The following is a 16,156-nucleotide window of genomic DNA, read 5'->3' on the forward strand; positions in this document are numbered from 1 at the left end:
ATATATTAAATAATAAATAACAATGAAATTATATAATAATAAACTCAACGAAGTAATACTAATGGATAATATGATAAAGTAAAATAATATTGCACTACTTAGTATACAACACTTCTAAATAAACTAATTTAATGTGTTCAATAATTAAGGTTACATAGCTATACGGTGTATTTCTAAGTCTCTTCGTGTTGTTTCTATGTAATATCCCTATAATTGCTCATATGACACACTTTATAATAAACTTCTGCTGTTACTGTCCGTCTGCGGTATCAGCAGCACTTATTCTATTGAATCTTCCAGTGGGAACAAACTCATGTTTATGTGTTTGCAGCGGAGCTCTACTCTTATTTTCTGTAAAGCCTTTATCATTTCAAAGAATTGTTTTTGTCTCCGTCCCGATGATTTTCCACATGTGCGGGTGTGTGACACTTGTGACTTACACCGGCAGCGGCAGCAGGGTTTCCCCCGGTGTCTTACTGGAGATCGAGCAGTGCTCAGCGCGCTGATAAGCTTCACAGGAGAGGGAGAGAGAGAGCGAGAGAGAGAGAGAGAGAGAGAGAGAGAGAGCGAGCAGGTGCGTCCTCCCTCTCTCCGCCCCCCCACCCCCCCGCTGCTGCGCGCTATAGGCTGGAGGATTTAAGCGGGCCCGTCGTAATGATGAGGGCTTTCTGAGACTGATTGATTTCAAAACTTGACGGTTTCGAGTTTCACAGGTAAGACCAAGATCACTCCGAGCCCGGCCACGTTTAGTCTGCGTGGGAGACCAGGGAGGGGGGTAAACCCTTAATGAGTTTTACTGAACTTGGATAAACTCATCATCATCATCCTCTGCTAAACTCTCTCTCTCTCTCACACACACACACACACACACACACAAACAAACACAGAAACACACAGTACAAGACCTGACCGTGGAGTTTGTGTTTGGACAGAGATGAACCCTGAGGTGGATTACGGAGGCTCCGGGAGCAGCGGGAACGGGAAGCTGCGCCAGTGGCTCATCGACCAGGTGGACTGCGGGAAGTATCCCGGACTGGTGTGGGAGAACGACGAGAAGACCATCTTCAGGATACCGTGGAAACACGCCGGGAAACAGGACTACAACCGGGATGAGGATGCCGCGCTTTTCAAGGTAAGAGAAACCTGCATCCTCCAGAGTTCATCCAGATAGAATTAAAAACGTGACTTTCAGAATAAAAGTAGTCTACAAAGTGAAAATAAAATAATTTCCAAGTCTTACAAAGATTGATATGAAGTCAGAATATGAGATTTTGAATGATCCTTTTAACAAGTATGCTATCCTTAATCCACATTAATCATACTTCTACCAGTTTTTGTCTTATTTCATTATTTTAATGAACTTCGCATCGCTTTCGTGCATGAAATGTGGAATATAAACGGATTTATAACTAACAGAATACTTTATCAATTATCGATCATTTGGTTCATAAAATGTCAGAAAATACGTAAAAATCCCAGAAACGCTCCAAGAACCAAACACAGCTTCTTTAAAAGTGATTGGCTTTCATATATAACGGGCTCAAACCCAAAGAAATTCAGTTTGCTGTGATTATAAGAGCAGGAAAACCAGGAAATCTTCACATGTGAGAGGCTACAGCTTGCAAACAGTTGATATTTTATCCATTTAAAAATATTAAAATAACGTTCAAATTATTGATCGACTCATTTTCAGCTTTCTATGGGCTATAAATAAACTTTTCACGCCTTATGTGGATGTTGCCATAAAAACGCACCTCCACATGCTGTGCAATGAAAACTGCAGCAGACCTGGTGGTCTGAGGTAGAGAGGGTTTTTTTTTTTTAACCGGGGTCTGGTCTGCAGGCCTGGGCGCTGTTCAAGGGCAAGTTTCGGGAGGGGATCGACAAACCTGACCCGCCGACCTGGAAGACGCGGCTCCGCTGCGCCCTCAACAAGAGCAACGACTTTGAGGAGCTAGTGGAGCGGAGTCAGCTGGACATCTCAGACCCGTACAAAGTCTACCGCATCATCCCCGAGGGCGCCAAGAAAAGTCAGTAACTCTAACACCTCAAGCATTTAACAGCTCAGCACTGAAACTTGTGCTTTTTGGACTTAAAAGACTGAGTGGTTTAACTTCTGAACTGAATTTATGATTAATAGTTTGTTTTCATGATCAACTGCTTTTATCACATAAGTTTGGAAATGTGTCAGAGTGTGAGGGGTAAAGGTCGCTGACTTCTCACTGCACTAGAGTCGAACAACTAAACCGCCACTGAAGGTCACAGTGCCAACAGATGTGTCAACAGATGTGGACTTTTTCTGTGTGTGTTTTTATATGTGAACTTTCCTGTGTTGCATTCAGGACCCCGGCAGGAGGACAGCCCTCTGAGTCCAATGGGCTATCAGATGCACTCCTATCCTCCACTGCAGACTCAGGTGCTTTTCATACACATGGAAATGAGGGGTGGGGTGGGGAGAGAGAGAGAGAGAGAGAGAGAGAGAGAGAGGATGTGCAGCAGAGACAGTGGATGAGTGCATACATGAATGATGTTGTATACACTAGACACCACCTGAAGGCCTCAGGCTCATTCATTGAATCCCAAAGTTTTTCTTAAATTTTTAGAAACATCATCAAGATGTGGAACTTGTGAAAACTGCATCTGCAACTGATGCACTTCATAGTTTTAGACAATATTCAGCACAAATAACAATATGGTGTTAAAAATGAATCTGTGTTGTATGTTGGTGCCAGGATTTTACACCCTGAAAACCTACGGAAATCTAGACTAGTCACCAAAACACTTAAAATTGTTTTAAATAACGTATTCATTATTATATTTATAATTAATTTTATATGTATATATTAATTTTTAAACAACGTAACAACCTAAAAGCTGCATTAAACCCTGCTCCACATTAACAGAAATATAATTCTGCGACATATACTATACATTATATATACACTAAACTCCCTTTTTTTGTTATTAACTATTTAGTTTTTATATATTTCTATATATTTTCTCCTCCTCACGTCATTTAAATTCCCACATTCTCAGACATAACACTGAACGCAGCCACAAATACAGTTTAAATAAGAGCAGAGTTGGTCATGGGCATCCTCTCTGACATCTATACAACTATATACATTAAAATGCATAAAAGTATACTTACAACATACTTACAGACGTGGACAGTGACGTTTTCATGCTGAGCTGATGGTGTGTGTGTCTGTCTGTAGATGTCTCAGTACATGGCCACACCTGAATGTGGCTGGAGAGATTACTGTCAGGAGCAGGCCTCCCTGCCGGAACTACCCTTCACCCAGTGTCCCTGTCCCCCCCGCAGCCTGCCCTGGCAGGGCCCGTCCATGGAGAACGGTACGGCGCTGAATACCCATACAGAACACAAACATCAGCATCCTTGTCTTGTTTTAGTATTATGCTCATACATCTTTTGTTTGCTGCTTGTTACAGGATACCAGCTCAGAGCCTCAATTTACTCATACGGTCCTGACAGCCAGCCCCCGCCCTTCACACTGGACGCCAGCATCAGATCAGCAGAGCCTCTCTCAGGTACGAAACAACACTTTCAATTCACTATTTTCAAGGGTTCAGGGTTAAAGGTGATTTCAATGTGGAAAAGATCCTTACACAATGTCAATATTACAATATGCAACATGCAAGAGAGTCCACATGTACAAGACTGTGCTTTGTTTGTGGCCATTAAAAAGACATAGTTCAGATGCAGACACCTAAATGACTGTAAACAGGCTCGTTTTAGTCTTTATTCATGCAGACATCTTTAAGAAGTCTGATGCTCTGATATTGGGAAAACATGGAAGGGGGACGCTAATGCTAAATATTTAAAATGACACAGATTGGCCTAACAGGGGCGCTGTGATTAAAGTACCGTGAATATTTTTAACTCTTACATTTACTGTGTGGTTCGTATCAGCCCCTGTAGGCCGGTGTTTCAATATGCCCACTGATCCACTACTCGCTCAGTAGACAAAGTCAGAGACCAGCTGGTGGAGAGAGAGAACATTTAGCCGCTGAAGAGCCAGATATTTAAGCCTGGATCAAGTGTGTTCGCATCTTTCAGCTAGATTGGATTATTTACTGCCCCCTGTTGGACAGAAATGAATTAATGCAGCTTTAATGAAACCTGGACGGACGGCACTGTGCGCTGGCATCCAGGAAAAACAATGGTGAGCCTGATGGAGGCTCCAGTAGTGCTTCAAACATTTTTGGTGATAACATGGCTGTTTCACCTTAAATAAACTTTCATAGTTTGAAATGAATCCAACACAAAACTTACTACACAGATCCTGCTAACCTCACAAACAGAACGTCCAAACCCCAACACAATGAGTCCAGTCAGCACTAGCTGCATATAACAATTAACACAGTTTAGTGGTGCGCCGGTGGCTCACCTTGTAGAGAGCATCAGTCCTGACTGCAGCAGCCTGGGTTTGAATCCACCTCAGGCCTTTTGCTGCATGTCGTCCCCTACCTTTCCTGTTTCTCTCTCTCACTGTCACTGTCATAATAAAAGAGCCAAAATTGACCAAAAAATAACTTTAAAAAAACAAACAGTCTAGTCTAGTGTTTACCTGTTTGCTCTTACTGCCCACAGAACGACACATTTTACAGAGAATATGCAAATAAAATAAGTTTGCTACTTCTAACTCAGATCATCGCTGCTTTAAATAGTTCAAGAGTTAACAGAAGCTCTTGGTACTGGTCTAGGTTCTATATTAATACTGTGAAAATATCAAAGCGCTCAGTCCACAGAGAAATGCACACAGCCTGTATTCAGAAACTGAGCCTTAAAACCATCTGTCAGGACTTCTGTAACATTGTGATGTCACAACAAAGCAGTCACCTCTCTCAGCCATGCCACAAGCCCCGCCCACCTGGACCCACCATCCAACCTTGCTGGATTTGGTTTTTCTGAATGTTTAACTGAGATCTGCTTTATTTTTTATTGGATCACTCAGAAAACAGTCAGCCAATCAGAAGAGAGCCTTCTCTTTTCTGATTGGTTCACCGACCTGTTGTTACTAGAGCTCCAGAGAGAAGCCTGAGAAAGGAGATGTAAAACTACATTAAGATGGTTTTTTGTACTTAAAACCACAAATATATCTTCTAATGGATCAATACTTCAAATAGTTAGTAGAACTAGAAATAAACACACATGAGAACAACCTTTGTCCAAACTTGTAGTTTGGTAAACACTGAAGTCATTAGTTAAAATCACTTTGGATTTACAAGATAACTGTCACACTACAAAGATTATTTATATAATGTGATGCAAACTAAAATCATGAACCTGACTGTCTGATTTTCATATTGTGGAGAAATTGATAAAGACATTCCACTACACTGAGAAACATGATGAAAAGATTCATGCATCAAAATGTGTTGAAAACATGTTGTTTCACCTCCGCCTGTGTCCCCACCTCCATCCAGACTTCCGCCTGCACGTCTCTGTATATTTCCGGGACAGTCTGGTGAAGGAGGTGACCACTTCCAGTCCGGAGGGGTGCCACATCACCCCGTGCCCCCCAGAGAAGCACTACCTGCCGACCGGAGGTCCCGACGTGGTCCCCCTGCCTGTGGACAGCCTCTCGGGCCAGAGGAGGGCAGAGGAGTGTCCCCCGAGTCCCCCGTCCACCCTGGAGAGGGGGGTGTACCTGTGGATGGGCGCAGATGGTCTCTACGCTCGGAGGATGTGTCAGAGCAGAGTGTACTGGCAGGGGGGGCCGTCCCCGTATGGAGACAAGCTCAACAAGCTGGAGAGAGAGGTCAACTGTAAACTCCTGCACACCCAGGACTACCTCACAGGTGAGACAGCAGGAGCAGAGCAGCTAATGAGTCATTTCACTTAAATGATACTCATTTAATCTGAAAAATGATCATCACCATTTTCTAAAAGCCCCAGGTAAAGTCTTCACAGAAATGAAACACCAAATATTCTCATCTGAGGAGCTGGAACCAAATATTTGGCATTTTAAGTTTGATGAATCAAAAAAGTTTGATTCTTCAGGAGCAGTGTCACTAAATCTCCTCCAGGACAGGAGTAATGGTTGTTCGACATAGTTTAATTTTGACGAACCAGCATTGAAGCCGCAAAAGTAAAAAAATCAACGTTTTTTCCGTTAATCACATGGGACTGAGTAGTTTTTTCGATACTAGTGCCGATATGATACCCGAGTTTTGATACCGAAAAAGAGGCCAAACCTCTGAGATGGTAAACGTTACAGTAATCTAAAACACTCAAATCTCCAAGTCTGATCTGACATTTGATGCTCGCTGCCAGTGTTTGACGGTTTCTGATACGGACACATTTCAGTCAGCACCAAAAAAGGTTCGATATCCAGTAATACAACTGATTAATCAAGCGTTAGAACAGATTACTACACTGAAAAGTTGTATTCTATGGTTTGTGCCTCTCATGTATTATCATTACATCTGAGTCACAGAGCTAAGAATCTGGCAATCTTTGGGAAACCCAAAGTTTTTGAAGGTCGAAGACTCGTCTGACCACCTGGATGAAAAAAATATTCCATACGTTGCACCTTAAACAAGATTTTTTAACTTGTTTCCAACGTGTCAACTATGGCTGGAAATTTGCTCTTTGAGTAAAACACAAGAAAGACATGAAGGTTATTCTGTATTTTGAGGATGGAGATGTGTGATTTCTGGGTACTAGAGGAAAAGAGTCAGGTGGGGACCACACCTGACTCTTTGAGGTAAAAATACATTATGGAGTCAGTTCATCAGTAATGTGTGTAGTGTGCAGATATGTGAACATGTGTGAGTGTAAGAAAACCAAAAATATATCAACCAAATGTCCAACCAAACCAACTAACCAAAGGGAAGCGAGAGACTGACTGCTCACCTATATACTGTGTATATATATATATATATATATATATATGTGAGCAGTCACAAGGTGTCAGCCATCACTCTCAATGAGCCACCTCCCAGATCCCAGCAACCAGGAAACTGGTCCAGAGGCCTAAAGGCCGTCACACTTCAGACCAATCTTTGATGAATCTGGAAAAACCTTCAGAACAGGGGGAGTGTTATTGCTCGACCTTCTGGGTTTGTCAAAGACTGCACTGAATGTATTCATCGGAAACATGGTGCTTAGCTCCGTCACTTAAATGCAACGGTCATCTAAGAGAGGCACACACAAGGGCGGGGCTAACAGTAAGTAATCAGTGAAGACTTGAAGTCTTCACGAATCAGATTCATGTTCATCTCTGTGTCTGAAAAAAGTCCAGCTCAGTTACTGGAAGTCGCTTGGGATGAGTTCTATCTCAAAACATTACTACACAGAAACAAACCCCCTAAAAAATCAACATTACTTAACAACTGTGGTAGAAAAAGAAAAACCCTTTCAAGTAGAAATCCTTCATGAGGATAGAGTCACGTGACTTCTACACAGCCACATCATTCATCTCCACCCACCCACATGCTAAGACAACCCCAGCTGTGTGAGTCTGACAGCTAATTGTATTTGCATACACGGTGTGACCAGGACTTTCCGTTCGAATCACCCCAAAAGGTCACACCTCTTCAAGTGAATTTCTTCTGAAATCATTTGAATCTGCCACTTCACTTGTATTTCACCTATCAAAGCTAATAGCAGTGCCCTCCCCTCTGTTTCCCGACAACCAGAGATCCAGAGTTACGGGCTCCACGGTCGGCCCCTGCCTCGTTTCCAGGTCCTGCTGAGTTTCGGAGACGAGTGCCTGGACCCACAGAGACAAAGACGGACCCTCACTGTCCAGGTGACTCCCCGTGCTTTAATACAAGCATCTACCTCCCTATAATACCTCATATCTGATCATAATAACCTCCAACATGAGCTCACTGAAACATAACTGAGGGTGTGAGGTCAAATCAGTATCATGCTTCATAAAATCAAAACTAAATGTTTGGATGTAAAGTCCTGAAACTTTAAAGTATAGTTTGAAAAGTGAAAAATGGGATTTGAAAATAAAAACCTAAGATTTGAAAGTCTGTTAGAACTTCTTCATACTCATAATGTTCAGCGCTGAGCCACAGCCAGACCTCTGAATCACTGCTCACTGCTGATTTTTTTCAGTGATTTAGAGTGAAAATGAAGGAGGAAGTCAGTTCGTCTGATTGTCAGGCTAATTTAACACATCCCTTTGAAAGATTCACATCTGCTATTTCAGCCTCAGATAATGGGACTTTTGGTAACGTTTGTCGACCTGGGAAAATCTGAACAGAAAAAAATCAAACAAACCCAAAAATTGGAGGTTTAACCAATTATACACCAGCCTTTATTTGTCAGGTCTTTGTTTTTACTTCACACATTGCTGATTTCTGTTTCGCGTTGTTATTTTATTCTAACTGGACAGTAGAGAGTCCAACTTTCATCATCTTCAGTCGACACATAAGCTGCAGTAACAGTTGTAGGAAGCCGTTATTTTTCATGTCAGTTGAAGAATTAGAATTTAAAATATCAGTCGATTAATCAATTAGCTGATCTGCAGTGAAAATACCAAACATTCTCCTCATTTCAGCCTCTGCATCATTAGATTTACTGCTTTTCTTTGTCTTGTTTGATAGTAAACTTAATATGTTTGGGTTCTGGATTGTTGGCCAGGGTGTGATGGGCATTTTTCACTATTGTGTATTATTTTATGGCCTAAAAAAATGACAGATTAATTAAGAAAATAATAAGCAGACTAATGAAATGCTGATTTAAGAGTTGTTTTGTCTGTAGGTCGACCAATGCCATTCAACTTTGGACACTGCTTTGCTGCAAATTTCAGTTTGAATTGGTTGTTTTTTTGTTTTTTTTTCAGCGCCAGATCAGTTTGAGTCAGTTATCCAGAGGGCTGAAGTATTATTCCGCCAGTTATCGTTAGTCCATTAGTACAGTCGCATTTTGTTAAAGCACACGATCAGTCTGTCCTCCGTACATTTCAGATCTATCCACTTTTGAAAAGCTCAAAGAGCAGATTTTATCCACTGAAACAAAGTGTTGAAAACAAAGTGTTGAATCTCTGCAGGATCTAAAATGAGAACAAAAAAACCCCAATGCCTTGAAAACAATATAAGGAGCTTTCAACCACATCTCACAATCACCGTCAATGATTGGAGTTTGTTCATCCGCCCTCGATAACAGGTACCTGCTATCACATGACCAAAGTTTAACAGTTCTGTACTCTCCACGATAAGTGAGCAAACTTTATCCAGGAGGAAGACCATGACTTAAAGTTGAAAAGTCTTGAAAAAGCATGTAAAAGGACCTTTCAGTAAAGATTTGTTTCACCGAACATGGATTTAAAGTTATGAAACATTGCTACAGACTTTCAGTTGTTATGTTACACTTTCAAATCCCATTTTTCACTTCACTCAAACCAGACTTTAAATTTTCTTTATAGGCTTTCAAATATTACTTTGTTGCTGATTTGAGCTCATAGAAACTACAGTAGCTATGGTGCCAGTTTAAAGCCTTCCACTCACCTGTCTGACCCGCTGTGCGACAGGTGGAGCCGCTGTTTGCCAGGCAGTTGCTGTTCTACGCCCAGCAGGCGGGCAGCTCCTTCTACCGCAGCTACGATCACCCGGAACACATAAACCCCTCGGAGGACTACCAGAGGGCCATCACACACCACCACAGCAGCAGCCTGCAGGAGTGAACCATGCAGGTTCAAGTGACTGTTGAAAACTTCAAGATGCAGCAACAACCTTTCACACGGGCGACAAGGAAACTCTGAGACAAGGGGACAAAACTTTGGGACAGTGTTAAACATAAAACGATGGACATGTAGTGACAGTTAGTGTTTGCCTGGTACGGTCCGGTGTGTGTTTGTCAGTGTGTGTATGTGTGTATGTGTGTGTGTGTGTGTGTGTGTGTGTGGCTGAAAACAAATCTGCAGTGTAACTGTTTTTTTCCTCACTGTATATTTAGGGGATCATGAATATTTTCCAGACTTACTATGCAAACAAAACTGACAGCTTAGGTGATTGTACTATAGAAAACTAAGTTACATTTTTTGTGCCTTAAATAAATAGTTAGACATTTTGGGAAGCATGCTTTTTCACTTTCTTTCTGAGAGTTTGACGAGAAGATTGATCTAACTCTCATACACAACAGTTATATATACTGCTGCAGCCAGCTACTGTTTAGCTTAGCTTAGCTTAGCTTAGCATAAAGACTGGAGACGGGGGGAAACAGCTAGCATGACTCCGTCCAGAGGTAATAAAATACATGTATCAGCACCTCCAAAGCTCACAATTTATACAGGTAAAAACGACACGTAAAAAACAACAATCCCATGTTTTACAATGGGTTTTGTTTGGGACTATTTCTTCTTGGCACCATACGGCCCTCGTGAAGCACCTCATAGTTGTTTTTACAGTCTGTTTAATCTGCGGCAAAACCCTAACGAAGTATCATGTTAATTACTGAACTTAAAAGTACAGGGAAGAAGATTTTTTTCACCTGTGGACGGAGCCAGTCCAGCTGTTTCCCCGTTTCCTGTCTTTATGATAAGATAAGCTAACACGCTGCGAGCTATTAGCTATAGCTTCATACTTAAACATTGGTGGTATCAAACTTCTCATCTAACCTCTCTCCTTAAGAAAGTGAGCCAAGCATGTTTTCTAAAATGCAGAATTATTCCTTTAAGAATAATTTTACATTTTACTTGTAAATATTTTAGATTTTTCTGTTGCTAGGAGACACTATCAGCATTTATTAAATTATGAATGAAGTCTTATGCCTGGCCGTGTTTATGAGAGAACCTCTCAGGGAGATGATGTTAGATAAGCTTTTTCAACTCAATTTTCTAGGATATAGTTCTAGTCCCATGATACATTGCTAAGTATAAGTGTCATACATGAGATCTGAGACAGAGCTGAAGTGAATGTTTGGAGCTTTTTTACCTTGAAAACGCACATTTCTGTTCTGACAAAACAATAAATGGCTTAAGTGTAAAACAAAAAAGAGTGACAACCTCTGTTCATAAGTGTGTAACGTCAGTGCTGTGTGTGAGTGTCTGAACAGGAAGTGTGGTTCCGATGCAGGATGAGGTCGGTTAATCAAACACTTCGTTATCACAAACAATGTGATGACATCACGAGGGGAGGAGAGAGAGGATGAGGTTGGCCACGCTTTCCGCGCTGCGCAGAAGAGAAAGCCTTCCTGACTTCTGCTCAGAGATTACAGTCTCGTTTCCACTTCCATGGAAAACAATCAGAAAAAAAAAACCCCTTAAATATTTTTGTCACAGCCGTGAAATAATTTACAAGAAGAGGTGAGGACGATGTCATCATGCATGCTGCCTTTCCACCAGGCTCCAGTTAAATATGAACCTTATCACATCTAACAAGTTGTCAACATCAAACATGATGATTTTCACTATTAATGTGCTGATTATAGATTTTATGAAGTCCATAGGGCCCAAGGTGACATCACAGAAACTCAGATATTAAATTTATTACGATAAAACAAACAGCAAAAACACATTTTAAACTGAACGTTTGTTGCATATCTTTTCTGGATGACTTCAACAATTGATTATCATCAAAACTGATGACAATCACTAATTTTACATCAACTGCACACTTGATAAAACAGAGCAAATATTGATTTTTTAAAATATTTCTAACGTCAACAAATACCAAAACAAGACCAAAACCAACAATGAATTGATTTGTATTGTGTCTCTATCCAGAGTCTGGCGTGTCTTATTAAGCTCCATTGTTGTCCAAAAACAAAACAGTGAGTCACAGAGTGATGTTCCTTCGTCAGTTCCATATTCTCTGTCCTGCTGCCAGAAATATTCCCTAGAGCAGCAAATGTGGATTCATCCACCACTGAAAATAGGCCCTAAAAAATGCATCATTTTCTGTTTAAGTAACGTTTCTGAAAAATGACAGTGGCCAGTTGTTTTAGGTAATTACTGAACCTTTATAAAACACCCAATTATATATTTGAAAGCCATTTTGACGCCTACGTCTTTGTTAAGAAAGATGAAGTTTTGGAGGTGAGTTCCTCACACAGGGTAGGAAATGACGTGGACTAACAAATTGTTGGCTTTTCGTCTGTTTTCTTGTGGAATTTCTTGATAATTCTAAAAAATACAAAAATATCACTGAACTTATTCTTAAAGAGTTCAAGATAATACATTTTCTGCCAAGTATTTCAGAGGCCATTTGGACTCATGTGAAAACACATACTGTCAGTTTCAGTTTATCGAAGCTCCAACTAATGTAGTTTAAAAGTTACTGCGATGCCTGTTAAAAAAAACCTGTTAACTTTAAAGTAAAAAACATGCCACATATTTTGGCAGAACATTATCAAACACCTTGCAGTTTTTTCTAGAGCAGGTAATATCACCTGTCACCTGTCACCTTGAGAGAAAACATTGTTTTTGTACATTTCAAAAAGGGGGGAATTGAGTCATTGAGGCAGGACTCTTCCTGTGGACACACATTAGTGGAGGATGGGGTATAAACAGATGAATAAACTACAGTTGTAATACTGTAAAATAGGTGTTCATAGGAGAGGTTGCTGTACATTAATAAACGCTTATAAATATTCTTTTCGACACTTACCACTCCATTATAGTGTGTTAGAATTATATTGAATTCAAAATGAAATGTGCTTAAAAAAGCTGTATATGGGAGTTACAGTGTCACAAACCCTTCAAGTGACTGATATACAGGGTGGCCCCGTCAAATGCCACGTTTCCTATGTAAAATCTGTGTATGTTTCTGACTAATCTTTCTGTGTTTTTACAAATCCAGCTGCACGACATCATCTGTTACTCTGTCTCTACAATCAGGGTGAGTTCAGTCGAATTTCCTCTGATGTGTCAAATTTCTCCACTCACGGTGTAGAAAACTTAGATCAAAGTTGTTATGTTTGTGTAAGTTTTGTCATCTTGTCTCCTGAATGGAACAGAGTACTGGTGAATAAAAATAAAAAAACAACAAAAAAAAACTCCCCCATTCTCACCACTGTTACTGTAAACAGAGAGCTGGTGGAGAACGGATAAGGTTTTTGGCTTTGAACCTGTTTTGTGAATGAATCCGTGGGAGGTCAGAGCTAAGTTTAGAACACAGAGAATCAAAACAACTCCTGCAAGCCCTGCACGGCTTTCCCCTACATGTAGATGGGAAACCAAGACAAGAGAAAATGTGTGAGTGTAGATAATAACAGAAAGTTGTAGCCAGAAGATAACTGATCTAACTCCTGCTACAATACAACAGCACGTCCACACTGTCCTCAGTTAACCCCTCATGTCTTCTCAAACCTTCTCGTGTGAGCTGTGGGCGTGTCACAGTCTGTGTCCTCTCCCTGAGTGACTAGATCTACCATAACCGTAGCGTTCACTTTGCAAGTCCCTACACCCACAACCATAATGACACGTTTTTCTTTTGTGTGTCACGTCTTCCTCCTGGATTCAGTCTTCTGTTAGCTGCCCCGACTAACGGCCTGCAGCGTCCACACCCTGCACACACCCTGTGCTCACTCCCCTCCCACAGAGCTAGACGCTGACATGCCAGACAGCATGAGCTGGAGCTCCAGAGATGAATGGGTAAAGCCGCTGGTTTAAACCATGGTGCAAACAAAACCAACTGTATGCAAATGTGCACTGATGCAAAAATGGTTCATTTGAGTGAGAGACATGGATCTGCAGAGAAGTTATTTGCAGATATTCAACAGGGTGGGTCACATTAACACAATCTAACAGTTCAGTACAACAGCACTGCAGAGATTTCATGATCATTTTTGAAACCATGTGAAGAACCTCTGTATGTTCATAGAGGCTCTGGACATATAAGTGTAGTTCACATTGGTCCTGCAGGGACCTGGATTTTGTCTGTATTGTTGCTATGTGCAGGTTTAACTTTACTTTGCCATGATGACCTGAGAGGTTTTGCGTTTTTTTAGGTATTTGTAATAAAACGATTTATCACATGAAGCAATACCACAGATCACAGTATTAAACTCTGAGCACTGTACAGCGTTAAATTAGCATCGCTATCAGAGATGCTAAGTTTGGATTTGCAAAATTTTAGGCAATGCCACAAACCATAGTACACTGTTACTAATTTGCATTTATATCTCAGTCCTTCATAATATGGCGCTATTTTTGTCCTCCGTGCACAAAACAGGCTGCACTGGAATAAAAGCACCAATTTAATTGTGTCACAACAACTTAAAGAGAGAACCAAGGAGAACCATGTTGTCTGTTGGTTAGTTCACAGAATCGAAGTAAAATGTATCAGATTCTAGTGAAATTTGTTCGAAAGTACAGACTGTGATCACTTCTTAACATACATAACACCAAGGCACTTTCCAGGGTAAGGCCAAAACCACACGATATTACTGAGAGAAACCCAACAGTTCCCACAATGAGCAGCACTGTGGAGGAAGAAACCTCCAACCGAAACAGACTCGACTGGTTGGGTTGAGGAGGAGAAAGAAGGAGTTTATACACATAAATCCTACCGGTGTAATCATGTTGTCAATAATAACATGATAACAAGATGTGGATACTTATGAGGATTGTGTGGCCTTGGCTGAGGGAGCTCGCAAAGTTAACCTCGAAAATAAAGAAAAACATCATGACACATTGTTTTTCAGCCCTAACTGAAGTGCTACTGTAAGTGAAGTAGCAATTGGAACTAACTTCAATTTCATCAAACTTCATTATGCTAAATAAAGAATGACCAAGCTCAACTTTTAAGCCTCAGACACCTGAAAACAGCTCAGAATAATGGAAAGTTTAAGCATCATCTGTTGATGTCGTGTGATATTTCAAAAGCTCAGAAACAAGAAGTCAAATCTGATTTGGACGTATCACTTTTAACTGGTAGTATCACTTTATTGGGTGACTGAAATGGCACGGTACAGAGCGTCAACAGCAACTTTTAAATCTTCAGCACATTCTCCAAGTGATCAGGACAGATATTTCACTCTGAGCTCAGACAGTGGAGACTCCAGTTTGGTTACCAGACACATCCCACTGCTGAAACAAGCAGGTTAGCCACTTACACAGTGCCTGTTAGATTCGGCCATAATTCATTAGCATAACCAACATAACTGGGACTGTCCTGCACAGTAACAATGAAATCAAGTCATTTAGCGTCTTCAAGATTAGATGAACAGACATTTATATCTTATCTAGTGAAGCAGAAATTGAAAGTGACACTGAAAAGTCATGAGTAAACAAAGAGATAACAGAAAAGATACTGTTAAAGTTCATTAGACGATTCCACATAGATAAGAAACAAAGACAGCACAGTGGTATAGAGAGTGGACTAGGTTCATCTCTTCACAGGCTGGATGGAGGAGGGCTGGAAGCAGGTCAGCTGCAGCTGCATGCTGCTCTTAAACTTGTTCAGCAGCTCTTCCAGTAACCTGGCACAAGAGATAAAAACACACATGAATCATTAGAAAAATGTATCTTTAAATCATGAAACAAATTCCAAAAAGTCTTTTATTAGTAACACCGACCCAGTGTGAGACTTACTTCTTATCGGCTCCACTGTGTAACTGAGGCAGAGCGTCCAAAGCCAGTTTGAAGCTGGCACTAAAGAAAAGATGCTCAGTTACAACTTTGTTCAGAAAAGGACATTTATTGACAATAAAAACCAGAACGGTTCAGTGTGTGTTTCCAGGCATGCACACTGACCTACCCACATGAACACACACACACACACACACACTGTGGTGCGTGCACACAGCAGAACCAGATTACTTTCACTTCCTTTCCATAACCCACCAAGTAACATAAATAGGGATTGTAGTGAGGGATGTGCGACTGCTAAGATTTATGTCTGTGACATTCACTACCATAAATCACTGGGCACATACGTGAGTTCCTGTCTGTGCCACTGTGTGTGTGTGTGTGTGTGTGTGTGTGTGTGTGTGTGTCTTGCACTTACTTGCTCTCAGAGTTTAGATATGCGCCTATGGCATCTCTCAGAGCACAGAGTTCAAGACGAGCCTGAGGATAATGCAGGGTGAAAGGGGGTGGGGGGTTTATCATTGAAAAAAAAGAAGAACATCAGAGGTGATGAAATCAAATGAACCCCATCAACTGTCAGTAGTTGGTAGCTTGAACTGAAATATGGCATTAGCAGAAATGGCTGGTAAATCCCCAACAAG

At 41.0% G+C, this 16,156-nt stretch overlaps 2 protein-coding genes across 2 annotated transcripts in view; one reads left to right on the forward strand and one right to left on the reverse strand.

Annotated features, from left to right (window-relative positions):
* The first annotated feature begins 634 nt into the window (after nucleotides 1–634).
* Nucleotides 635–9,889, forward strand: irf4l (interferon regulatory factor 4 like). The gene is made up of 9 exons (XM_056377702.1): nucleotides 635–713; nucleotides 933–1,132; nucleotides 1,844–2,030; nucleotides 2,343–2,416; nucleotides 3,219–3,357; nucleotides 3,454–3,552; nucleotides 5,452–5,826; nucleotides 7,669–7,781; nucleotides 9,516–9,889. The coding sequence occupies exons 2-9, from the start codon at nucleotides 935–937 to the stop codon at nucleotides 9,666–9,668; spliced, it is 1,338 nt and encodes a 445-aa protein (XP_056233677.1). The 5' UTR covers nucleotides 635–713; nucleotides 933–934; the 3' UTR covers nucleotides 9,669–9,889.
* A 4,956-nt stretch (nucleotides 9,890–14,845) lies between these two features.
* Nucleotides 14,846–16,156, reverse strand: part of exoc2 (exocyst complex component 2) — a 47,385-nt gene continuing 46,074 nt past the window's right edge. Inside the window, exons 26-28 of the mRNA XM_056379084.1 lie at nucleotides 15,934–15,995; nucleotides 15,519–15,578; nucleotides 14,846–15,406 (exon numbers count right to left, since the gene is read on the reverse strand). Of these exons, the coding sequence (XP_056235059.1) occupies nucleotides 15,313–15,406; nucleotides 15,519–15,578; nucleotides 15,934–15,995 (216 nt within the window). The 3' untranslated portion in view covers nucleotides 14,846–15,312. The remainder of the gene's footprint in view (nucleotides 15,407–15,518; nucleotides 15,579–15,933; nucleotides 15,996–16,156) is intronic.

The sequence above is a fragment of the Seriola aureovittata genome, chromosome 6 (assembly GCF_021018895.1).
Source record: "Seriola aureovittata isolate HTS-2021-v1 ecotype China chromosome 6, ASM2101889v1, whole genome shotgun sequence".
Classification (NCBI taxonomy): Eukaryota; Metazoa; Chordata; class Actinopteri; order Carangiformes; family Carangidae; genus Seriola; species Seriola aureovittata.

Coding starts and splice junctions, on each gene's coding strand:
- irf4l (XM_056377702.1), top strand. CDS start 935: ATGAACCCTGAGGTGGATTACGGAGGCTCCGGGAGCAGCGGGAACGGG. Junction 2,031..2,342: donor CCCCGAGGGCGCCAAGAAAA/GTCAGTAACTCT, acceptor TGTTGCATTCAG/GACCCCGGCAGGAGGACAGC. Junction 3,553..5,451: donor ATCAGCAGAGCCTCTCTCAG/GTACGAAACAAC, acceptor ACCTCCATCCAG/ACTTCCGCCTGCACGTCTCT.